General features: G+C 41.0%; 2 protein-coding genes across 4 annotated transcripts; one reads left to right on the forward strand and one right to left on the reverse strand.

Moving 5' to 3' along the window:
* Positions 1-1,044: 1,044 nt before the first annotated feature.
* zgc:163098 (uncharacterized protein LOC100037380 homolog) lies at positions 1,045-10,828 on the forward strand. Of its 3 annotated transcripts, none has more exons than XM_038707792.1 (24): positions 1,045-1,350; positions 2,390-2,474; positions 2,624-2,735; positions 3,316-3,425; positions 3,596-3,663; positions 3,766-3,875; positions 3,964-4,028; positions 4,109-4,274; positions 4,375-4,574; positions 5,024-5,067; positions 6,391-6,495; positions 6,585-6,651; positions 6,889-7,058; positions 7,121-7,316; positions 7,428-7,507; positions 7,606-7,693; positions 7,783-7,911; positions 8,003-8,192; positions 8,330-8,410; positions 8,491-8,554; positions 8,675-8,825; positions 9,172-9,282; positions 10,194-10,372; positions 10,466-10,828. In XM_038707792.1, the coding sequence occupies exons 2-24, from the start codon at positions 2,397-2,399 to the stop codon at positions 10,584-10,586; spliced, it is 2,685 nt and encodes an 894-aa protein (XP_038563720.1). In that variant the 5' UTR covers positions 1,045-1,350; positions 2,390-2,396; the 3' UTR covers positions 10,587-10,828. The 3 variants fall into 3 exon arrangements, with proteins under 3 accessions (XP_038563720.1, XP_038563719.1, XP_038563721.1); XM_038707791.1 differs by having other exon boundaries at positions 1,046-1,372; XM_038707793.1 differs by having other exon boundaries at positions 1,048-1,372; positions 7,154-7,316.
* On the reverse strand, positions 9,449-20,952 carry wdr44 (WD repeat domain 44). Its single transcript, XM_038707790.1, has 20 exons — positions 20,412-20,952; positions 19,348-19,381; positions 18,203-18,286; positions 17,173-17,785; positions 16,428-16,576; positions 16,218-16,313; positions 15,950-16,086; positions 15,583-15,666; positions 15,362-15,468; positions 14,223-14,374; positions 13,992-14,130; positions 13,820-13,881; positions 13,600-13,716; positions 13,361-13,483; positions 13,065-13,256; positions 12,844-12,945; positions 12,621-12,736; positions 12,268-12,395; positions 12,024-12,158; positions 9,449-11,932 (listed from the first exon to the last, which is right to left on the reverse strand). Exons 1-20 carry the CDS (start codon positions 20,486-20,488, stop codon positions 11,844-11,846), a joined length of 2,736 nt encoding a protein of 911 aa, XP_038563718.1. The 5' UTR covers positions 20,489-20,952; the 3' UTR covers positions 9,449-11,843.
* Between the last annotated feature and the right edge of the window lie 3,564 nt (positions 20,953-24,516).

Here is a 24,516-nt window from a genome sequence, read left to right on the forward strand (position 1 = left end):
ATGTCAGAGGTCGCACGCCTCTGGAGCAACTAGGAGTTGAGTGTCTTGCTCAGGGACACATTGGTGTCTCACAGTGGATTCAAACCTGCATCTCTCACACCAAAGGCAGTCTTATCATCTGCATCATCACCACCCCCAAGATCACAATACTTGTGTGCCGTGCCGGAGTCCAACCAAACCGCATACCTGGGCATGGTACAGAGCAATCAAACTGGTCAAATGAACAGGCCGTTGGGGGTTAAAGGTGCTCGGGCATGGTACAGATCGCCTAGTGAGAGTTTGCCCTTAATTAAAGTTTTATGGGAAGTGCCTCTCTGGTCAGCCCTATGGTAGCCTAATTAAAAGAGCATATCAAATACGGCAATACCTTATCCTTGAGCATTTAACACTTGTGATGACATTTGCAGCAAAGCACTGCTGCAACAAACAATATTTATTATATTTTATTGTTGTCTCTGCAAGCAAAAAAACAGAGATTGACCCAAACAGTTGGTGCACTAATTTTTGTTTTTGACAGAACAGTAGAGCGAGTATAGCCCGCAGTGTACATTTTTTCATACTTTTTCTAAAGTCTATTTCTGATTATATCTTCGCAAGCTTGTTGGGAAATGGGAAAATGTTGGGAAAAAAACATAATGAAAAATGCATGAAAGATATTTCATGCATAATTTTAGTGAATGGCAACAATGCATTTTATTAACTTTTTGGTCTAGTATATAATGAGACATGTATCAAGAATTTCCCCTCAGGGATATTTCTGATTCTGATTATATTCATGCAAACAAATGATTTAATCAGAATTGTTCTGGCTGATATACTGTATTCTATGCTCTTATGTATTGAGGGTATTTCCCCCCTAATTGATTAATTCTGTCATCAGTTAAATAATTTATAATGAAGGTAATTTAAGAAACATTGGTAACAAATCACTTTATTCCACCATGCACCTCATGTTACCAATGGTAAGACCCATTCAGGTCTCCTCTCAACAACAAAACCCGTTTAAACCTCAAACTTAGGTCAAATGCTGGTTATTACAGGACAACCCTCCTGGCATACATGGCCACAACCACATGGGAATATAAGGAAGGGGACAGTCTATAAACTGTAGCAATATGCACACAAGGTCTTTACCTAAGAGAGCCAAATGTCCATGAGAATGAGTCTCCTTCGTGAAAATGTACGCGCAGCAGACACTGTGACAGAGACAGACTCGTGCGGACCGAGCGCACCAAGCAGGCGTCCTCGCTCCGGAGCTCCAGTCGGATATCTCGCCTCTTGATAGCATGTTGTGATAGAAATCAATTGCCGTCGCAAGCAAAATGATGAAGCAATAACATAACACACACTGTAAGTTGCAGTGTTAGCTAAGGTATGGAGCTATATGCATGCAGTGTGGTTTAATAGTCAGTCGGTGGTTTGTGGCGTTAACGTTTCAGTAGAAAACATATTGGACTATAATGTTGACGTTAGCTAGCTAACACGATTGTTTTCTCGGTGTGGCATCCAGAGTCAGCAGATGTTAGCGATTAGACAGGGGGTTTGCATCTTTACGGGTTGTGGGATTAACTGGATAATAGTGTGTTCAGCTTTGCTCATCCAAAAGGGGTTAGCTAGCCATCCCACTCGAGTCCTAGCTAAGCTAAAAATTAATGTTAGCTAACGATAGCAAAGTGCAGTGATAGCTTATAGTTAGTCCAGGCCTTTTAAACACCGCTTGTGCTACAAACGGACTAAAACAACCTGCGCGTTACATGTGCAGCAGAGGAAAGCCAGGATATTTATTGAATGGTGTTATTAAATTGAAACCGCTACAGTATGTAATAGTTTGTCTGCTTGGCTGTAGCTAACTTGTTATGAATAGTATCCCAATTCCCCATCCACTCTCACCATATGTTTTAGCACTCGATCTTGCTTTGCTCCTTTTGTTTGTTTTCCTCACACACTGCCTGTGTCTATTACCTGACCAAAAAAGGGTCAAATCAAGTGACTCAACAGACATCACAGATTTAAAATGCTGTGTTTGCCCTTCAGTGCACGTCTGCAATGTGGGCCCTGCCCTGTCCCCCACAGGACCAGGGAGGTGTCTTTCTAATTATTGTTCTCGCAAGACTCTGAAATTTAACACACATCTTAAAGGATGTCAGAGTTTGTTGAGACTATTTAACTGGATTACAATAATCTGAACACCATATGGGTGAAACTGTTAATATGCTAACTTGTAACTAATCAATAGAAAGGCTGAGTTAAAAATAATAAAAGGAAGGGGATTGAACAGAGGGGCCACAGTCATTCTTTTTTGTAATCTTATATGGTTGATTTATAAATTAATTTAATAGAGTTAATATTTTATTCATTATTATTTAGTATGTTATTTATTTGTTTTCAGTTTGAGCATGGCAGATAGAAAGGGAAAACCTGTTACTCCAATCAAAACACGGACGAAAAAAGAACAAGAGCAGCTTAAGAAAAAGGTAAGGAGGTTGGGGATGATATAATATTGGATATGATTTAGAGCTTTTTAGATTAACTACATCCGTAGATGTGTAATAAATGCATATTAGTAATCACTGGGACCAGGACATAATGCATATACTGTACATGTTTCTGTGTGACTTTTTAGGAGGAAGAAAAAGCAGCAGAGGTTTTTGAAGAATTCTTGGCGTCATTTGAGACCAGTGAAAAAAGCGGAGTGAAAACTTTTGTCCGTGGGGGCATCGTGAATGCAACTAAAGGTCAGCAGCTAGGTCTTCAGCATCATGATAGGACGCAGCTACATTGCAATTGTGTTCCTCTTTTTCTTAATGAGATGGCTTGACAGAAGACAAATCATCTTCTGTACCAGTAATGTTAAACTGAATTACCTGGACATCTTTAAGATAACTGATTACGAAACTATTATCAGGCTGACTCAGTAGTGAAATAGTTCACAATCTTAATTTTCCAGTGCCCATACCTTTTGGTATGGGTTCAATAAAATCCATCCACTCTTGGGGCCCATAGTCAGGAGGCCTGTATTTCTTTAATAAAAAAATGAAGCTTGTCCAATACTGAGGAGTTGCTCAACTTACTGTTACACATAAAGACATCCCTTTAATTTAAATCTTAACTGCAAACTCAGCAGCAAGACTGAGACTCAGCTAATTCGCACAAGTTGTTCTTGGAACGAAGGCCAGTCTCTCTACTTAATTCAGATGTCCCGAAAGAACAGTGGCAAGAATGCAGCCTCAACCTGTTTGTATAGACCTGAATTACTATAACCTAATGCATTGTTGGCTAGTCAGTGTTCAGGAGTTGCTATACTTTTTTTTGCAGAGGAGGAAGCAGAAGAGGTCAAGAAAAGTAAGCTGTATCGACCTGCTACGAAGCTTGTCCCCGTGCCCCAGCATGTCTCACCGGTGTCATCTGCTGAAAGCAAAAAGTCTGTAAGTTTGTGCTCTGATGTTTGTGTAATAATGGCTAAATTACTGAATTCAGTATGAATGCAAACTACTTCCACTTTAAATGTTGCTCGTGATCTCTCACTTTGGTCAGTGCACTTGTATAATCAGTCAGTTGTACTAATAACCACAATGGCTGCCTGTTTGATCAACAGACATTTAAAAGAAAGACAGAAGAAAAGAAGAAGAGCAATCTCGAACTCTTCAAAGAAGAACTTAAGCTGTAAGTCTTTTTGCATATGTGCCACATATAATGTTTCAGCTCAATCCGTTGATATCTGTGTGGCTTACATAACCCTTTTTTTTACGTTTCAAAAAAATGCAGAATACAAGAAGAGCGTGAGGAAAGACATAAAAGGAAGAAAAATGATCCTGGTGGAGGAGGGGGAGGAGGAGGAGGATTTGGAGATCTGGACATACCGTCTGGACGATCAAGTAAGATTCCATCTTGAAAATAAATCTCTTATAAGTTGAAAATCGCTAACCTATATTGTGCTAACCTCAAACCTGCTTTTTCCGACAGCATTATATGATGACCTTACAGTGCCAATCACCACTAACCTCTACATAAGCTGCATTAGCCCAAAGGTAAAGGCGAACACTGACTTTGATTGGCTTGGCGCAGGACAGATGTATATTTCTCACTGTTGATTTTTATTGTTTTCCAGATGAACGAGGAGATCCTCTGCAAAGAGTTTGGTAAGTATGGCCCACTGGCCAGTGTGAAGATTATGTGGCCCCGAACGGATGAAGAGCGCTGCAGGACCTCCAACAGAGCCTTTGTGGCTTTCATGACAAGGAAAGATGCAGAGAGAGCCTTGGCTGCACTTGATGGTACAGTTGACTCCTAAAATTGGTTTGATTTACAGGCTGCAATAGCAGGTTTTTGTAATGACAACTCCCCCATTTTGTTTTTGTACATTTTGTACTGTAGGTAAAGTAATTATGGGGTTTGAAATGAAGCTTGGATGGGGTAAACCAGCTCGCATTCCACCTCAGCCTCTCTACACACCAGTAGGGGTGAGGGCCACACCGCCGCCCCCATCTGGTCTGCCTTTCAATGCTCAGCCAAGGGATCGCTTCCGCAATGACTTCACCAAGCCGCTGGGCGTGTCCAAAGGGGATCTAGACAAGGTAAAATTGTCTTTGTTCTCTGCATGACCTTTTTTTCTCTGCAAATAATGCAAAAATAAATCAATGTCCAAGAAGCAAAACTAATTTGTTAAAAAAGCTGGGAATCCCGTTGCATGTTTGTTCATTTAATTAATCACCTTGTCCGTGTAGTGCCATATTACAGGACGCAAGGGTATGGTAATGCACAAGTTTGACTGTGTGTTTATAAAATGTAACATAAACTTGTTGCTTAGAAATATTTGAGATAAATTAGCTAGCACAGATGGTTTAGTATTTTAGAATAATTTACTGGACTTCTAAAGCTGTGTCGTCAAACCCCACCCCCCACCCCATTTCACTGACTATGAATGCTATCATCGTTTTCTATGCTGTATGTATCCTGCAGTGTTTCATCTGTACAAGTACTCACTTTTTAATATTTTCACTATTTGATTTGACTTCACAAACAGAGTCTGTCCGAAGCCGTAGTCAAAGTGGTTATCCCAACAGAAAGGTACACACACTCTTCTTACTACGACTGACCAGCTGTTATAACACAAGTTTTCTAGGACAGAGGCTGTGGTGCACCGTTCTTGTGTCCATACTGATTCTTTTAAATATATGACATGGTAAACAAGTCAAACTCTTTGGAGTGTTGCGACACTTGTGGACATTTTGACATCTGCAACTTACGACCAAGGGCTCTTATTATAGATGTCAGGTCCTCATGGCCTCAGATTTACATACAGTCAATGTCATAAGTATTTTTTGTATTTTCTCTGCTCAAATACCTCGGATAATTCATGTATAGTAATGTGTGTTATTGTGAGAAGTGAATAGCAGTAGACTATGTAAATGACTGTCATCGATTTATACCAACATCTTTGAGCCCTGGGATTCCCATGGGTTGGCTGAGACACTGCAGACTGATACAGCTAGAAGGCAGATAGATTTAATATTAACCGAAGTCAGACGGTCCCAGATGTGGATTCATGCTAGTGCTGTAAATCAATTTAGGTGCTGCTTCAGGTCAGGGTAGTGAGTAATGTGAAAAGTGTAACTGCAGTGGTAGATCTGACACATAATCAGCAACTCCGCATGAACAAACTGGACACTGATGCTCCAGTTCAGAGAGGTTTCAAGCCTGAAGGCCCATTCAGCAGTAGCTATTCTGTAGCCACCAGCGGAAATGTGCTGACTTATTAAGTGTTGAATATGTTTTGTTCTAGTTCTTGTCTAAAAGTTTACATTTTGAGACCATTACATCTTAAGAAAATGGCCTAACTTTGGTGTCCTTACAATTGAGTACCAACCATTTATGGATTTTGTTGTGGAGACTAATCTTTTTATCACAAAAGTCACGCAGAGCCAATATTGGCCTCTGTGAGTTTGTTAGTTTGAATCTTCTCAACAATCAAGGTTAAGTTTGGATTGAGGATTTCAGCTCTTAAAACCTTTGTCAGTGTTCATGAATTGATACCGTGATTTTTTTTTTTTTTTTACCCCTTTCATGGACACAGTGACCCAGGAAGATTAAAATATGCTGACGCAGTGTCTGCCCCGTGTACAAGGCAGTGACTATGCATTTTTGTACAGTGGGATATCCCATGGGCTGTTACCTTTTTGTTTTTACATTTTTAAAATGGTGAATGTTGTGACATGGAGCGGCACAGTTAGAGTGAACTGCATTCAATTTGACAGTCTGCCTGCAGTTTGCATGGGCCACTAGTTCAGTGTACAGAGAAGTACTAGAGAGTATTAGAGATCTCATGCTGTGGAAAACAGAGACGAGTGGTGACACAAACCCCGGTCTGATACACTCTTCTTTCCCACACAGGAATCTATTATTCCTTATTCACAGGATGATAGAGTTTGTGGTGCGTGAAGGCCATGTGTTTGAAGCTGTAATAATGAACAAGGAGAAAAACAATCCAGATTACAGGTAAGCACTACTGAACCTGGTTGTGTGTTGGTCTTGTAAGTGGACCTTGTTGAGTACATGTTTAATTTGCTCATTGTTTATTGTCTCAGGTTCCTTTTTGACAACAAAAGCCAAGATCACGTGTACTATCGCTGGAAGCTGTTCTCCATCCTGCAGGTATGTTTTACTGCAAAGCCTTGTTTCTAAAACGCTGCCACCTCCAGGAGTTTATCTGGAGGAAGTAAAAACTGTCTTTTAGCTGTTAATCTCATTTTATGTGGAGTAGCTGTTGGAGTAATACTAATTTCAGTACCCCAATTCTCTCCCGACTGATGCTTTCATGCACATGAGAATTAAACTGTGGTGTGTCTTGTATGTGAGTATCCATGTGCCTGGCCTTCATCCTTACAACAGGGAGAGTCCCCGACAGAGTGGAGGACCACAGATTTTCGTATGTTCCGGGGAGGCTCCATATGGAGACCCCCTTTCCTGAACAGTTACTCTCAAAGAGGTGAAGATGGGGCAGAGGTGGAGGAGGATGCTTCCCCTGAGGAGGAGGTGAAGAAAGGGCAGCTCCGAGCTGAGTAAGTATCTCTAGCAGGCATGATGACATTTATGTTAGGAACTTATGGTGAATTGAATGTAGACCTCTTGCTATGCTTCTGTCAATACCATTCAGGCACAGACAGAGGCTGGAAACGTTGCTTAAAGAGCTTAGTCCAAGCAGAGAAGATATTGCCAATGCCATGCTATTCTGTCTCGAGCGAGCAGATGCAGCAGAGGAAGTAGTGGGACACATCACTGAGTCTTTTTCCTTGCTTCAGACACCCCTTCAGAAGAAGGCTAGTTTGCTTCCTTTAAGTGTTTCTATAAACAAAGTTACACAGAATGTCTACATAAAGATGATTTAACTGACATCATATTCCACTTTTTGCCTCTCCTCAATCCCACAGATTGCCAGATTGTATCTCGTGTCAGACATCTTGCACAACTCATGTGCCAAAGTAGCCGGTGCATCATATTATCGTAAATAGTAAGAGGCTTTCCCTCAATTCAGCTTTAACACATTTATCATATTTTATTTCTTCTCCATCTGACAGTCTCAAAGTGTTTCTCTCTCTGTCTTTGCAGTTTTGAAGCAAAGCTAACACAGATATTTGGAGACCTCAATGCAGCGCACAAAAACATACAAGCCAGGCTGCAGGCTGAACAGTTTAAGGTAATTATAGCTTTCATTTGCCTCACACACAAGGACATTTGCAGTAAACAATAGAAAAGGAAAAAAAAATTCTTCTCCTATCTCCACAGCAAAAGGTCACGAGTTGTTTTAGAGCTTGGGAAGACTGGGCCATATACCCAGAGCCTTATCTAATCCACCTTCAAAACATCTTTCTGGGCTACACCAAAACAGTTGAGGAGCCGACAGAGACAGCCGAGGTGAGCTGAATATTTATGTGCTCATTACAGACATTACTACATTTTGCTAATGGAATTTGGAAATGGAGTTCACTTGTCTGTCTCCTTGTAGGAAGTATCCTGCCGTCTCGATGGTGCGCCAATGGAAGGCACACCTATAGGTGGGTTGCCTTTGAACAGAACCCCCGTGGAAGACCTCGACGGCTGCCCCATGGGCTGGGACCCTCTGGATGGAGTCCCTGTTGACGACATAGATGGTGTTCCCTTAGGAGTCGCCATTGATGACATTGATGGAATGCCCTGTGAGTCCACCTCATATCAAAAGCATTTAATTCAAACAGGCCTGCACAAAAACCGTAATCATGCTGTGACTCAAAGCATTTACTTGATTACCTGTGTATTGCCCTGACCCAGCTGTCTCATATTTTCCCCTCCTTAGTGGATGAGAGCAATGTTCCTCTCTCCAGATTGCCTTTGTCTAAGTGGGAGAAGACTGGTGATACTGGGGCATTTTCTCAAGGTAACACCGGTCAAGATGCACTCTGTATCACATCAGTCCTCCCCATATCATCCAGCTCATCTTTCTCCTTTCTCTCCAAGCCAAGACCGAGTCCAAGTGGGACATGGTGGTGGAGCAACACAGTGAAGATGAAGTAAATGTAAGGTAAGGCTTCTGTGGGCGGTATCAATGCATCACCTATCTACATTTGTGAAAAGCACACACAGTTTACATACAACAGTCAAATAAGAAAATAAGTCATTCTCCTCTCTCTCCTGGTGACAGTGTCAACTCACAGGATGGAGACGAGGACTCAGAGAGTGACGGCACTGATGAGTCCTGCAGTTTGTCCAAATATGACAGTGCAGACTTCCAGAGCTCCCTCAGAAGTTTTCAGATGTCTGAGAGCAAAAGGAAAAGGCTGAGAGAGCTGGAGGCAAGTGCACTTCTTTTTGTTTTGCATTTGTAGAAACAATATAGTTGTAATCCTACTGTATATTATTTGCTGTAGTTCCACCCATCCACATTGGAAAGTCAGGATGGAAATACTGTAAATAGGATTTAATTTAGTAAGGAAGACACTATTGAAATCTAACTTTCTTGTGATTTTAATTCATCACCAGTGAATAACTGAATAAAACTGTTACATGCTAATAGCTGTATTCACATATGGCTCTATACTTAGCTGCCTCCCTATGGTAGCATCTTCGACTGTTTTAAATTCACAAATGGTCATCACATTACAATAAATACGCACAACTGATTAGATGTGTCTGACACAGGTAAAGGTTATGAAGATCCAAGATGAGCTGGAATCTGGCAAGAGGTCAAGGAGGTCTGGAATGAGCATACAACAACAAGTGGAGCACTACAGGAACAAGCTGCTACAGAAGGTCGGCTACTGGATGTTTTTTTATTAGTGTATTTTATTATACTCATAGATAAATACTGCCTATTTAGCTCTAAATTATTACGGCAGTTAATGAAACTATTATTTACACACAGTATGTATTCTGCAGTGAGGGGTCTCTGAAGAAAAAAATGCAAGAATCATTCATGTGTAATAGAAATATTTCTTTAATTGAGAACAGTGTGGGATAAAATACACAAAAGTGCTTGTTATCAGTACATTAAAATTAGACTATGAAACGAGTCAACTGGCACAGTGTAAAAAAAAAAAAATAAACGCGTTACCGATGCAAAGCGCTCAAAACCAGACACCACCAAGGTGCAACCACAGAGCCACAGAACTGGCAGTTTCAGATCTGCAGATTAAGTCCGTTGTGCAACATCTACAGTGAAGTCAAGCTACAGTTGTTTAAGCTGCTGTTTGTGTTAAACATACAAAAGAAAAGAGCACAGTCTACTAAAGTAAGAACAGAGTTTACCCTGCTCCAATAATAATCATGCGCTCTTTTGTCCAAACAAAAAACTTAACGGGTGTTCTGGCAGCTCTACTGTGTCAATTTAGAGGTTTCACTAAATCAATTAGGATGCTGTACTTATAACACAGTAATAATTCTGGCCACACAAAGAAAACAAAAAAATATTACTTTCTAAGTAGGTGTCAAAGTTGCTATGAAGACATGCAAGTCTGCAATACTGTTATTTCTCAATTACTTGTAGGTGGAAGAGTTTAATAGGGGTTGACACTGACCAAACATCTCCCACTTGTGGAGAACCTGCAGGCTATTAGGCATGAATGAGTTACAAGCCAGTCCCATGTGGTGTTAGCATCACTACCAGGTAAAGACATGGAATCTGCATGTGACTTCGTTGAGATGTTTTACCCTGTCTGTTACAGGAATTTGAAAAAGATGAAGAAAAGAATATGACAATGACATCAAAGTCTAAAGACAAGTCAAAGGATGACAGAAAGGACAAAGAAAGGAGCAAAAGAAGTGAAGACGGGGACAGAAGACGACGATGGAGTAGAGATCCTGATGACCGGACCAGAAAATCCACAAGCATCTCTCCTTTAAAGTATGTACAATGAGATGTTTTTGTGATGTATCAAATCCTGATTGTTACTGTTGAAGTCAATCTGTTACCATATGTTTTTTGTCCATTCAATAGGACAAGGTCTCCCAAATGGTCCAAACGTTCCCGATCACCATCTCCAGACCGGAAGGCAGGGAAGTCCAGCTCACGGTCACCACACCGCTCCCACAAGAAGACAAAGAAGAGCAAACATTGACTCAACTCTGGACCTCGTCATCCATTGGCTCCTGCAGTGCTCTTTTAAACAGACTGGTGTGTCTGTTGTCTTGGTCCCAACTTTCACTATCCATGCAAGATTCAGTGCACTCTTTTGTATGATGAAGTCTGAACACTGTAACTAATTATATATATTTTTGTTTTAATGTTTTGTTTTTAAAATGATAACCAGAAATGTGGCTGCAAAGTTCTGACACTAAATAAATCACTGTTGGTGATGAATGAATGTGTGTGTGTGTGGGGGGAGGAAATGATTGGTAGGGCCAGGTATCAAAATATTTATACTGAATTGTTAAAAAAGGTTAACAAGCATTCTTCAAGTTTGTATGGATTTTTATTGAGGAAATTAATAGAGCATTATTTTTTTTCTGTTTACAAAAGCAGTAAGTATGCAATGTTACACACTAAATTTACAGTACTAGTTTATATAATGAAATGTGCTTTCATTGAACAAAAACATTTATAAAAAAGTACTTACGAGCCAGTATTGTTTGAAAAAAAATTATAAGATACCCAGCCCTATTCATTAGTAACCGTATACAGATTTCCTGTACTGTAGATCATGTCATCAGCTGAAATGTTTGATATATTTTAGAGGAAAGCTTGAAGTTGAATTTAGAAAAGCGATCTAGATTTCATTAGGCACAAAAAATTTGTAAATGACGTTATAAACCACCTTGCTTTCAAAACAAAGGGTTACAACTCTTTACACAAGACACATTGAAATGTGTGACTGACATTAGGACAGTGTCTTTCACTTAGAAGTTAACTTAATTTTTCTGAACTGTGGGAGCAAAACAAACAAGTAAGGTGCCCATACTGTTATACTGCTGTACTGATTCTTGACCATACAGCTGTAAATGTACATACTCATATCTAAACAGATTTAGTTTCTGCTCAAACCCCGAAAGCTTGGCATTTCCTGCTCTCTTTTTCTCTTAATGCCAAACCAATCACAGTTGCTTGGTATTAAAGATAAAAAATAGAAATGTGACAGGGAATCACACCTGGTCTGTTTTGTGAAGTCCATTTCCTCCACCCATTACCTCGTCTTGCATTTTAGGGTCCCTGCTCTCCCGAAAAAAGCTCCAGACAGCTCAGCTCTTTGCCTCAGAGTAATAACAATTAGGTAGTTGGGTGATGTCAGATGGCCCCCCACAACGGGCTGTCCTTCATCTTTAGGACTGATCTCCGACAGACAGGCCTGAATGTGAATACCTGACAACCTCCGTAGTGCTCAGTACTTTTTTACATTGATGAAAACCTTGATGGCTCCAGTGAAGTCAGCAGAGAGTAGAACCTCTGTGTGATCTGTCTTTAGGGCTCCTGCAGATGGACAATATTGTTTATTTATAGCACTGAAACGGCGGCCTTGATGACATGAAATCTGTCCTTGAATGAATTCAAGCAAACATACCTGAGGGTATCGTTTCAGAGTCTGTGGAGTCCAGGCTCTTACACTCTGCTTCTGGTTTGTCTGCTCCGGCTTCTTGTGGAACAATAAGGCCTGGGTGGGGTGCAAAAATCGCTGAGGTGACCACTGCATTGTGTGCTGAAAGATAAGTAAAGCTTTAGTGTCAGTTTAAATCAAGGTAACCAAAGTAATTAAGACAGGAAGTTGGATGACAAAACATAATTTTAATACAACACACAGCAGTTACCTTTAATCCCTTCCCAGAAGTCATTGCGGTCCCGTCTTACGGATGTGAATTTACTCAGGTCGTGGTAAGTGCTCCAGATGTACACGTACTTATCCTCTGAGCCACTGACTATGAAGGAGTAGTCATGACTGTAGGAAGATAATCATACGGTAAATCAGTCTGTGTTCAAGGTGCAGTGCAACATATAAACAAGACGCTATGTGCCTCATTACTTTACCATACTTTAATATGTGAAACTGACAAAAGAAACTATGAGAAGAAGAGTTCAGAGGCAACAAATAGGTCATGGAGAGGGATTTGTTAAGGCTACTTCAAAATGCTCAAGTCAAAACTATAAAAAAGGGGAACCTCACCTGAAGCTCGCCTTGATCTGGCTGCTACTGTTGACATAACCTTTGTATTTCATGGATAAAGACAAGTCCCTTAGATCATAAAGACGAATGCGGCAATCATTGGAGGTCACCAAAATCTATCAGGGGAAAAAGAGGAAATTTGTTATTTAACAAGTCTGACTGACATGCCTCATTAACATCTCACATACTGTAGATGTGAGATGTAGCGGAGATCAGATGCTACCTTATTCTCTCCAGGTAGAGGTTCAATGCCAGTGATTTTGCGTCCAACTTTGTTCCTGCCTCTGGTGGACCTCACATGAATTTGAGTGTGGTATTTCAGACGCTAAGGAATTTACAAACAGAAAAATACATTTGATTCAACATAGAATAAAACTGTCACGACAAAAACTGATAACACAGTGAAAGCATGCATTAGCAGACGAAAGTAGCTCAGCTGGTCACCTCTGTGTCATAGAAGATGCATCGACCATCGTAGGTGCCAATGACAGCATACTTCCCGTTTTGGCAGAAGTTCGCTGCGGTGATAAGGCGCGTTTGGCCATCCACCTCATTCCACAGCGCCACCTTCTTGTCTGGAATGTTCCAGAGCCGTAGCTTTCCATCCAGAGACCCACTTAAAAAGTATCTGTCGTCCTGGCAAACAAGAAGCAAGTGTTACTATAAATACCGTCTGGGAGCCAAAATCAATAGATGTGTGATTTGTGCTGAGAGAACTAATGCAAGGTGACTCAACTTACTCTGGGATGGAAAGCAATGGCTGTGACAAAATCAATGTGCTGAAAGCAGCAGAGGCACTCTCTCCTGGATATGTGCCATAATCTGACTGTTTTATCCATGGAAGAGGAGAGTAGGAAAAAGTTCTAGAGTGACATAGAAATGGAAAAAAGTAAGAGGGGAGATAAAACCAATACTGGGAGTGTCTTAAATGTGTGAAGAGGAGGGGTAAAACGATAAAGAGGGGGAAGTGAGACTTCACCTTTGACCAGGATAGGTCCAACAGATCAGCTGTATGACCTTTATACTTGCAGAAGGGGACTTGACGGAAAGGGGCATTTCTATCTTCTGTCTCTGGGTCCTCTGGAACACAACTTGCCTAGGATGAGAGTACAATCTTTAGGAAAACATGGAGTCTCAAGACTTATAGAACATTGCACCGGACGACCCAAAAATCAAAAGGTGTTGTCAATTTCACTTACCCCGTGATCATCAGATTTAGAAGAGCATAAACTTTCCTGAGAAGGAGAAGGTGAAACTCGACCTGGAGAAGCCAAAACAAAAAGAATCTTACCGTGGACAAAGCTGAGCATCTAAATTAAAATAAACACTCATCATTCAACAAACATTCTGAGCTGCTGATTACGAGGTTACCTTCAGTGTTGTACTTTAATCTCATATTATTGAAGTAGTCAAAAGCAGTCTTCAAGACCCAGATGCGAACCACATTATCTTGGCCTGCGGTTGCCAGCAGCCTCCCACAGTGAGAGAACTTCATCGTCCAAACAGCCCCCTGAGAAAAACAACAAAGATGCTGTAATCCAAGTGTTCATTGTAGCACATCTTCTCTTAAACGTTAATAATCAAAAATTAAGATCCTCTTACCATGTGTTCCCCACTCAGGTCCTGCACAACCTTAATCTGATCAAAGTCAAAGGGACCCTTGAAGCTGTGTGCTGCCTTGAACTTAGCAGGCCTGGTGTAAGGCATGCCCTCATCGTCGCTTGATGACGGATCGTCCTGATCTGTATGGAACACTGAGCCCCCAACCCAAAACAAAAAACTGAGATGATCAAAACCTCTGCTGCATGAGAAGACGCATTAATACTTCATAAGCATGTGTTGGCATTGGCAAATCCTGGAACTGCTATCAACATAAGCCCCTTTTCCACTGCATAGCACCAGCTGGACTTGGCTCAACTTGCCTTGACTCGCCTTTGTTTGGTTTTCCATTGTGGAAAAGTTGAACTTGTACCTTCATATCACCTCCGTCGAGGTTCCAAGCAAGCTGAGCCGATACTAAAATGAAAACACGGCAGACTGCTGTCTGGTCAGAGAGACTCGTCACTATTCACTGCATCATCATTGCACGCACCAGACAGAAGCCAGCAACAGAAAGTTTTATATTTTACAATTTTCATATATTATTTCATCACTAAATCCACTTTTGAGAAGTTTTGAGGTGAGAAATCAACTGTGTAGATTTCGAATATTGACAGTTTTACGAAACGTGATGGTGGAACAAAAATGTGCTGGAAGGTTTTCGGAGTCGAGAAGCTTCGCAAGTGGCAGCTGGGGATGCCTGCGCCAACCCGCGGGAGGAGCTCGCAAGGCCAACCAGCCGCCCGCTCAGAGTACCCTCTGGTCCCGCCGTCACACAGACCGCAGCAGCAACGGCAGAGGAAAACACAGCTGTAAGGTTTTCACACCACTTATCCGTCTTTACATTCTGAGTAACGTTGAAACTTTTAAACTTAAATCCAGAGACAGCAGTGCGTGGGTCGCTGGTGTGCGTCGTACTGAACATTACGTCGCCGCAGTTGTGTGTGGCGTCGCTATAACAATCGGCTACACTGAGGGATACTATCTCAGGGTACTATCTGCAATGGAAAACGGAGCACGGCCAAACCAAGTCAAGTTGAGCTGGTACTGATTATGGAAAAGGGGCTATACACAGTTAGATTTGTAGTGCTTTCCTGAAATCTAACCATCTGCACAGATGCTTCAAATGACTGTTTTTTTACCTTCATCACGCACACTTTTTACTTTGTTGACTGCCTTCTCTCCATATTCCTCAGCGAGATGCTTGGCCTTCTTCACAGACTTGCCCAGGAATTTTTTTAATTGGGTTCTGGTTGGAAATAAGAGACAACAAATTATTATATTCTATATTTGATCATATGTGGAGAAGTGGAAAGAAAGTCTATTCCAGCAACGGGCTACACAAGAAGTCACCAATCCTTACGTTTTCTGTTTCAGTTTTCCTCCATCTGTGTCTGCCAGTGGAGCCTGAGGCTTGTCATCATCATCTGACTGTGCTGCATCATTCCTGAGAGGAAAAAATAACACAGATCAACTTCCTCTACAAAATGTACCATTTGTGTTTAAATGATTAAGCTTTAAAAAAAGATTTTTCCTGGAAGCTTGATGGGATGGTCAAGTGTCTGGATTCACTATAGTCTTTCCACCTTTGGCATTTTATTTTGTATATAGCATGTTGTAATACTGGAACAAAGCATCACCTATTCTTGGATTTAAAGCATGAACCTGTCACCGTTTCTCCTGGTCTCCAAAATGCCTATTGCTTCACTAACTGAAATGAAACTGCTCACGTAATGTACTCCTTGGTCCTTCTCATGATGTGCAGAGTGAGGGGGTTAATCCCTGAAGGAAGTTTCTCTTCTGCCTGGATGAGAGGGATCTCTTCCCCAGTGTCCAGATTCTTGATCATCACACTGGCCAGGATTTCCTATTTCAAGATAGCACACATATATATTTGGTACATAAAAGGTTGGTGGAAGGAACGTGCTAGAGGTTGGGTTATGGCTTGGATTCAAGCTGAATAAAATGCAATGAAATCAAACGCAGAGGGACTCTTACTTCATCTGTCAGTTCTCTACCAGAGTTAGAACGGGGACGCTGAGGGCCTGGAGTTTGTGCTCCACTCTCAGATGAGGCCTGTTCATCCTCATTTTCCTAAAAAACACAAGCAATAGTACAACAGATATGGTTCACCATATAAAGTTTTATTTTTGAGCACCTGTGGATGCGCACCAAAAAAAAAGGGTTCAGGTATGCAGCCTCACTGACCTGTGCTGTAACCACTTTGTCCCCACTGGTGGCACTGGCCAGATCCAAGGAATGCTGCAGCTCTTTGGTTAGACTCCTCACAGTGCTGCTTGGAGACACCAGGCCGGAGGGCTCCAGAGCATCACAGCTGACTTGACTGAGCGCAGACACTAAACAATCATACAACAGATTTCATCATCACAATTCCTGAAACTGTTCATCTACTCTGTCTGTTTTGCATGTGGGGGTTTGCTATTGTAGTTGATCATGGAATAATAATTGAGAAAGATATTTTCCCAAGATTTCTGTGCTATGTTAAGTAAAACCTCAAATAGAGACAGGATGCTTTGACCTGTTCTTCTCTACTTCTTTAATCTAAAACACTATTCACACTTGATGCCTAACAGGTGTTTCATTCATTCAGTAATGCTTTGCCCCAGTCCAAGCAAACCAGGAGCTAGAACTTGGAAAGGTTATTGCTCTAAATGTCAAACGCCTCAAAACAGTTTCTAATCCAGTTATTCCTAAAGACTGAGTTCAAGACTTTGGACATTGGACAGCTGACTTCATCTTGTTGTGGAGAGGACAATCTGGGACCATCAGGGACCATGATTGAAATAAGTCCTGGACTTTGCCATGTTATCCCTGTCAAGTATTATTGTATTTCCATTTTAACTACTGTATTTGTAACTGTGTCAAGTAAACTAAACACACTTTGGATCAATGCAACACTTTAGTGTCATTCACTGTGCACTGTTTTCTCTACCTTCCAGTCCACTTGGCCTCAGACACTCCTGAGACTTCTTGGAGGGTAGACCCTGCCAAGACGGTGGAGGCGGTCTCGGTGGAGGACCTCCGCTCGGAGGGGGTGGGCGCGAGGGAGGAGGGGGCTTCTTGGTGCTGGCTACAATGTCTGGTTCCACTGTGAACTGCCGTGGGGGTTTCATAGGCCCAGAGGAGTCCGAGTCAGCCAGCCTGTCTGTAAATGGGACCTGTTCTAAGATATCTGCAGGTCTCTGCTCCTGCTTCCCTTCTGCAACCACAACAGCCTCATCAGGGTGACTCTGTCCAAAAGTGCTGGTGATGTCTGGGGGCTGAACACCTTCTTGTGAGGCAACTAAGGGCCCAGGGAGGTCTGTGGGTTCAGGGGCAGGTACAGCGCATGCTTCGTTTGTTGCTGCATCTTCCTGTAGTTCCTCTGGCCTCTCGACAAGCTGAGGTTCGAGAGCGGGCGATGCATACTCCACAGGAACTTCCTGAGCATTATTCTGTTCCTTTGGCTCTGGTTCTGCTCTTACGTCAACCTGTAGCTGATCTAACTGCTGAGCCACCTCACCAACACTTCCCTTTTGACTCTCCTCTATGATGCTATCAATGATCTGTAATAAAGAGAAAGTAACAGTCAGTTAATTTAGAAATACACCAATTATGATGCAAGGTCCCATATCCAGCTCAACTACAACAGAAATATGTTACTGCCTATGCTGTACATGTACCTTTTTTTCTTGTCACAGTCGCTAACACAAAGCTAAAACTCACAGCTAGAGCGATACCCACATGAAAACCTGGATGGTACACAAAAGGCCGAACTGCAGGATATGCCATTTCTAAAAAATACCATCATAATTATTGTCTCAATGTGACATCTATGAGATCCACACAAACTTACACTTTTAATACACAAAACAAAATAGGATAATATGATGAAAGACCAATATTTTGATACAGATCTTTTCTCTTTCCGTTTTATCAGTTATCTCTTGTGGGGCACTGTGCAACAATAGAGGAACCCATACCAGTAGGGAATCATCTTGCTGAGTTTCAGATGTGACCACTCCGCAGCTCACATCCTGTGCAGCGTTTACTGATCTCTGTGGAAGCTGTTCAGAAAACAATAAAAATGTGTTTTTTGCCTACAATATATACAAATAACAAAATTCACGTCAGCTTTCATTTACATCAAGGCTCACCAAGCATACTCAGACAAACGGAATCCTACTTGTAGAATATTTCATTAAAAAATTTTAAAGTTCTCTCCTCTAGCTAATTTTTAATTAGCCTTTTTCATTTGACTGAGACTGCTTGCCATGAGGGTAAATGCAATTTCCTTTTACTGTAAAATAAATGTTTTCAGTTAACTTTGCCGGGCGAATGCTGGCCTGTGAGCAAGGTTCACTTCTGGGTCCATTCCAGAATCAATTCAGTAATGTGTTAAAGTAGTTCTTATTTGCAGTCTCTCGTGAGCAAGCGTAATGTAAATTTCAGTTATAACTGTCTGTGTGGGAAGGGCAGACAGAGCAACCAAGCCAGATGATTCATTTACATTTAATTTTAATTTTTCTAGCTATTGGGAAGGAGGCTCCAGATCACCACGGTAGGAGGCAGGCACCAAGGCAAAGGGTTGAATATTTGCAGTCAATAACTCATTACTAAATGGGCTGTGATAATGTTTTCCCACAGGGTACCAATATCTTACCTTGAAGTTACCTAAGGTAGGCTTAACATCAAGGAGAACTACTATAAACACTACAGTCACCTCTAGACACTTTGTGTTAGAACAGTCAGTGTACTGATTTAGTAAGGTTCAGTTTAAATGGCCATTGATACCTGAAGCTGGTGAAATACCCAGATTTATTAAAGGTCCAAATCTGACAAACTCTAACTCCTAAAATTACTAAACAAACAGGTAGACATTTTGCTACATAAAAATCAGATGTGAAAAGAAATTCTGTCACAAATAACTAGAAACAACCTCTACCTCAACAAATCCCTCTATAGATTCAATACAATCAAATTTTATTTAATTCCAACCCTCAGTATTAGCTACCTCCACTTCATTTTCAAGTCTTGGTTACATTAACATTAGTAAGAATAATCATTCCAAACGCGACTCAGCAAATACTCCCTTATTTCAACAGTGGCTGGGTTTAGACAAACATACCTGAGGCGAAGGAATGACAAACTTTGCAGGTGACCTAAAAAGCACAAAGGGACACAGTTCAAAAATGCAAAGAAAGTCAATGTCTAAAATACATCCTAAAACAAAACTAATCTGAAACCAAATGTGGTGTTATTTTATATGTCCCCTTGAGCAGTTCAACCAGCTGTGAATTACAATTTGTTTATCCCAAAATGAAATACAGACTTTCAGCCCTGTTCTATCAGTAAACAAATCTTTCTCGACATGGTTGCAGAGGAATGCTTGAGTCTGAAAGACAAGACACAGACAAGAGTCTTTGATTTAGCAGGATGGTGAATGTTTTTTAGTATATGTTACTTTATCATTACTAAAAAGGCAACCAGATATTGCCAAAATGTCCTGAAATAATGGTTTCTAAAAAATTAAAATTACTAAGATGATTAATAAAATGTAACTTATGTGATATTAAGTGACTAATGTACTGCATAAATATTTACAGTAGCCTCCACAATTTATACTTAATGATAAACTCTCCTCTAGCCACATGCCATAATGTAAAACAGGAAAGAGGCAGAGTTTTACAGTTAAATCTTGGTGTTATATTCTTAACGTTAAAACACCATAAAGTGGTACTATTTAATAACAGTACTTTTGCCACGTTTCCTGGTTAATCTTGACTTTAGTTGTTGTTGTGCACAACAGACAAAAACCCCGAGCTCTCACAACCAGTAGCAGCCAGTAATTTATTTTTGGCATTACAGCAAACAATGTTTTTGGAAAGTCGATTTGATCTCAGGAATAATTTAATGCGAGTTATTTGTTGGGGTAGACTTCTCCCTGCGCTAACATCAAACAGCTGGCGGCTATGAGGAACACTGCACAGCCCACTTTAATGGTTTCAATGCACAACTGACAGTAATTTGCATCTTATCTCTGAATCCGCAGAGTTAAAGGTCTATACAAAGTAGTAGTATGCAAATATAGCGTTAACTGTAAGTTAGCTAGATTTAGCTGTAACTAAAGGCACATGAGATCAAATAAGCAGTGCATCAGTGAATCTGATATTATCATATGTTTTTCCTTACACTTTTGGAGATGGGGTGAAATTAACGTCCTCGGGAGCATCATAAAATTCCTCGGTGTCACTTGTATCTGACGCCATGCTATCATGAGTTTAGCTCGCTAGCTAGTGAAAGTTAGTCACTAGGCAGCTGTCTAAAAGCCTAACCTGCTAGGGCAGGTGTTACACACATGCACGCGTCCTTTTATATAACGTTACTGCCTTCTCAATATATTTGTTTAAATTTAAAACGCTTGGCACAGGCGTCGTCAAACAACCACTTTCCTGTCCAACGTCACGTCATAACGTTACAGTACGCTAGCCAAATGCTAGGCTAACAAAATGCAATCTGTTCGTACGGCGGACCAACGCCTACTGCTATCTTTCTACCCTCTTTTAAATCTGTCTCGCTCACTGTACAGCATCTCCCGTGAAAGCAGACACCAATAAAATGCGCGTTTTTACAACAGCATACACTCTGTTAGCTGTCAAGCTAGCGAAGTCGCTGCACCGCGTCATAAACAAACCAGCGAAATAAAAAATACATCCTGGCGAGGTAAAGGGCGGGGCTCAGGCGCGCTCTTCTTCTACCTCACTGAAGGCAGCTAGGGGGGATTTCGACACACTACTGCCCCCTGCTGGACTAATGGAAGAAGAGAAAGCAAGAGAACATCAGCGAAGGATCAGCAGCTAATCACTGAAATGTCTTCGTATGCATGCTTTTGACAAGTCATCCATTCAGTGCCTGCTGCCAGTCCAAAATGCTGCTTCTGCCTCCTGACAGGAAAGAAAAAGTTGGACCACATTACACCTACGTTGCGCTCCCTCCACTGGCATAACACCGCAGGACTGATTTTATATTGCTTTTAACTTTTAAATGTCTTATTGGATTGGCGCCGCCTTACCTCATGGGGCTTCTTCACGTTCACACTCCAGTTAGAGTGCTGGGATCTGCCAATCTCCTCCTGAATGTATACCTAAAAGCAGGCTCAAAACCAGAGGTGATCGAGCCTTTGGTTTATCTGCCCCTAACCTGTGGAACAATAGCCATTTCTATTCAGAACCGCCCAGACTCTCGAACGCTTCAAATTGATGTTAAAAACACATCTCATTTCTTTGTCAATTAAGAAACTGTTTCAAGTTAAGAAACTTATCTTCCTAGGTGATTTTAATAATATCATAATATATCAAACAGTTTATGATATACTGTGTACCCTAATGTTGTATTGCTGTACCTTTACCTTGTAATTTATGTTGTATTTTTACCATGTAAAGCACTTTGGTCAACATCGTTTTTTAAATTTGCTATATAAATAAAGTTCATTGTTGATATTGATTGACATCAGTGCAGTCTAGAGCCTCCCCCACACTGGATTTTTGAAGCATATACCAACATAAATATATATATGATAATAAGAAATCTAATTACAATATGTGTGCTGATATACTCCATTTTCTAATAAACAGTTTTAACAAAAATGTTTTAAATTTGGTTAATGCAGATATGTGGCCAAAATATAGGCTGCTGACCAGGACATTTTACAGTTAAATAATTAAATCTGTCAGTACTCTCTCAATGCCATTTCAACACTGTTTCTAAATGACCTCAAGCATACTGGATCTTTGACATTTCTGCAGTGCAATTATTTGTTATTTATATGTACAACAGATTTTAGCCTATTTTTTTTTCCTTTCTTGCAATTATTGTGTGTAGGGTTTCCCCTCAGAAACTGATAAAGTGGTGGGATCCAATGTGCTATTTTCTATCCCGTTGTTCAAATTTGCTGTGTTAACGGGTGTTTTATGTCATCTTAAGATGACCATTCCCAGGAGGAAAAATCTTGTTCAAAATTTGCTAATTTTTCTCTCTTAATTAGTCAAAAAACAGTACTGTTTTTAATCAAATTCAAGGGCATAGAATTTAGTCCCAACAAATATCCAGAGTAGGCCTACTGAATTGTCCCTCAGCATCTAGTCACTTTGATACACAGACAGCTCTTGTTCTCTAACTACAAGTCCAGTGTGTTTTTTGTTATGGCAGAAAATTGTGTCCTCTTACATTTAATCTTTTATGTATGATCTTTTAATATTATCATTATTATTACTATTATTGTTATAGATATGTATTGTGTTTTTATCCTTAACCTTTCCTCTCCTATACTTCTTATGTTAGTCTGTCCACATTTACTAGGGTTTAGGTCAGAGCTGTGAGATTGTTTTGGTGTTTTCCCCCTCTTGTTGTTCCTCTCCTCTCATGGAATGTTCATTCAAGGCTGAGAGAGGATCTCTGTTCCCCAAAACGTAGAAACCTAGATTGTGTAAATGATGATGCATCCATTTGCTCGGGGCCAGACGCCCGATGACGCCCTAGGCGGCAGGTCTCTGGACCAGCTGTATATGTGTTTTAGTACTTCTCTGTTTACTCTCTTTTGTTAAATAAATTCTTCAAAGACAACGGTTGGTTGTTACTCAATTCTTTGCTCAGCCCCTCACCAGGAATATAATTTCCACGACAATTTTGGCACCCCAGATGGGACGGACGAGGGATTCAGACTCCGTTGAAGGACAGAGGCCGGCTTAAAATCCTCCCTGTAGCGAGAAGCTGTGTTCAGCGGAGCCCTGATCTTCGCTCCGTTCCAGAAAGAAAAGGAAAATAACTTACACGGTGAGAAATGAGTAGATAATTGAGAGAAAAGATAAAAAGAGTGAGATTGAACAGAGTGAAGGGAGTGGTCATATATCTCGCGCCTGAATGATGTGCAGAACCCTCTATCTGCTTGTAAACTGACAAGTGGGTGGAGAGTGGGACTGGATCAGGGGCTCGCGGACAGACGTCTCCTGGTTTTCTCTGTGGTGTCCGAGGGTTTTTGGGGTTTCCAGCTGATAAGTTAGGTTTGCAGCGCTTAGCCTCAGACTTAATCGAACTCAGTGGACCCAGATATTGCTATGGACCGGAGTACAGACTAGCGAGAGTAGACTATGGCAAGAGTTAGAGTAAAGTGATGACTGAGTCATCTGAGTCATCTGAAAAAAGGCTTTCTACAGTCCGCCGTACTCGGGGACTACAAAGACCTGACCTTTGACCTGAGTTCTCACTTAGGTGGTTGACCAGAAGACAGGTACCTGACCTGTTCTGACACTACATCTAGGGGGGGAAACCAGATGCCTGGTGCTTTGTTGTCCTGTTGCTTATTGTTTTGTTGCTTATTTTATACTGAACTGGATGTTTGTGTGTCTGCACCCATTTGCTGCCGTTAAATGATAAAATGCACACTAACAGTTTCCCACAGGAGAAGCAAGAATGGATGCTGCCAGCTCATTCCATGTTGTTGAATGTTATTGTTTAACCCTTTCAAAACATGGTCCAGAAGGTTGCTCATGTGTGTGCCAAGGGACCACGTGGGCAAAAGGGGGGAGGCTGAATAAGGACTGAATTAACTGAACTAACAGATTACAATGACATTTGTGAATAACAGTGTTAATGCTTTTAACTGTTCTTTTAAGTGTTTTCCTTTAATTGATATTGCCTATGGTACGGATGGATGATTAACAAGGGTTTACACTAAAATCTTAAAGTATGAGTTTGAATCTGCTTTGATGTTAGACTTAGCAGCTGTTCAGGGACAGAAATGGAAGGTAAACTGTCTGTGTTATTGGACACGGTGTTATTGGTCACTGTGAGCTCCAAGCTCAGAGAGGGTGAGACCGGTTTAGAACATGCTACTGTCTAGCCAGAGCTATCTCAGAGAGATGGTGGAAGCAAAACAACTATGGACCAACTCAAAATCTCATGCTGTAGTAATCTGTGTCTTTCCTACAGGTCCAGACTTGATATTATGGTGAATTGCACTAATACCATGTGAATAAATTAAATGCTGTCTTGTAATTATTGGCATGTTAAATAAATAGGTTAAAGTTTTCCATAAAAGGAGGCGAGAGGGGGCCAAAGCCCTAACAAGCCTAACTGAAATTCATCTCTGTCTTCCTTCCTGAGTGATGGCATCAGCAACAGAGTGCTGGTGCAGTAAAACGGTAACAGTATGACAAAATGTTTGTTGTACAATTTGTTTTCCCATATGCGCAAGCGACATTGCCTTCACAGCTGCCCTTTGTAGCCACGGCTACTCTCC

The sequence above is a fragment of the Micropterus salmoides genome, unplaced genomic scaffold (genome assembly GCF_014851395.1).
Source record: "Micropterus salmoides isolate LMB-PRFRI ecotype aquatic unplaced genomic scaffold, ASM1485139v1 Ms_hic_scaffold_9, whole genome shotgun sequence".
Classification (NCBI taxonomy): Eukaryota; Metazoa; Chordata; class Actinopteri; order Centrarchiformes; family Centrarchidae; genus Micropterus; species Micropterus salmoides.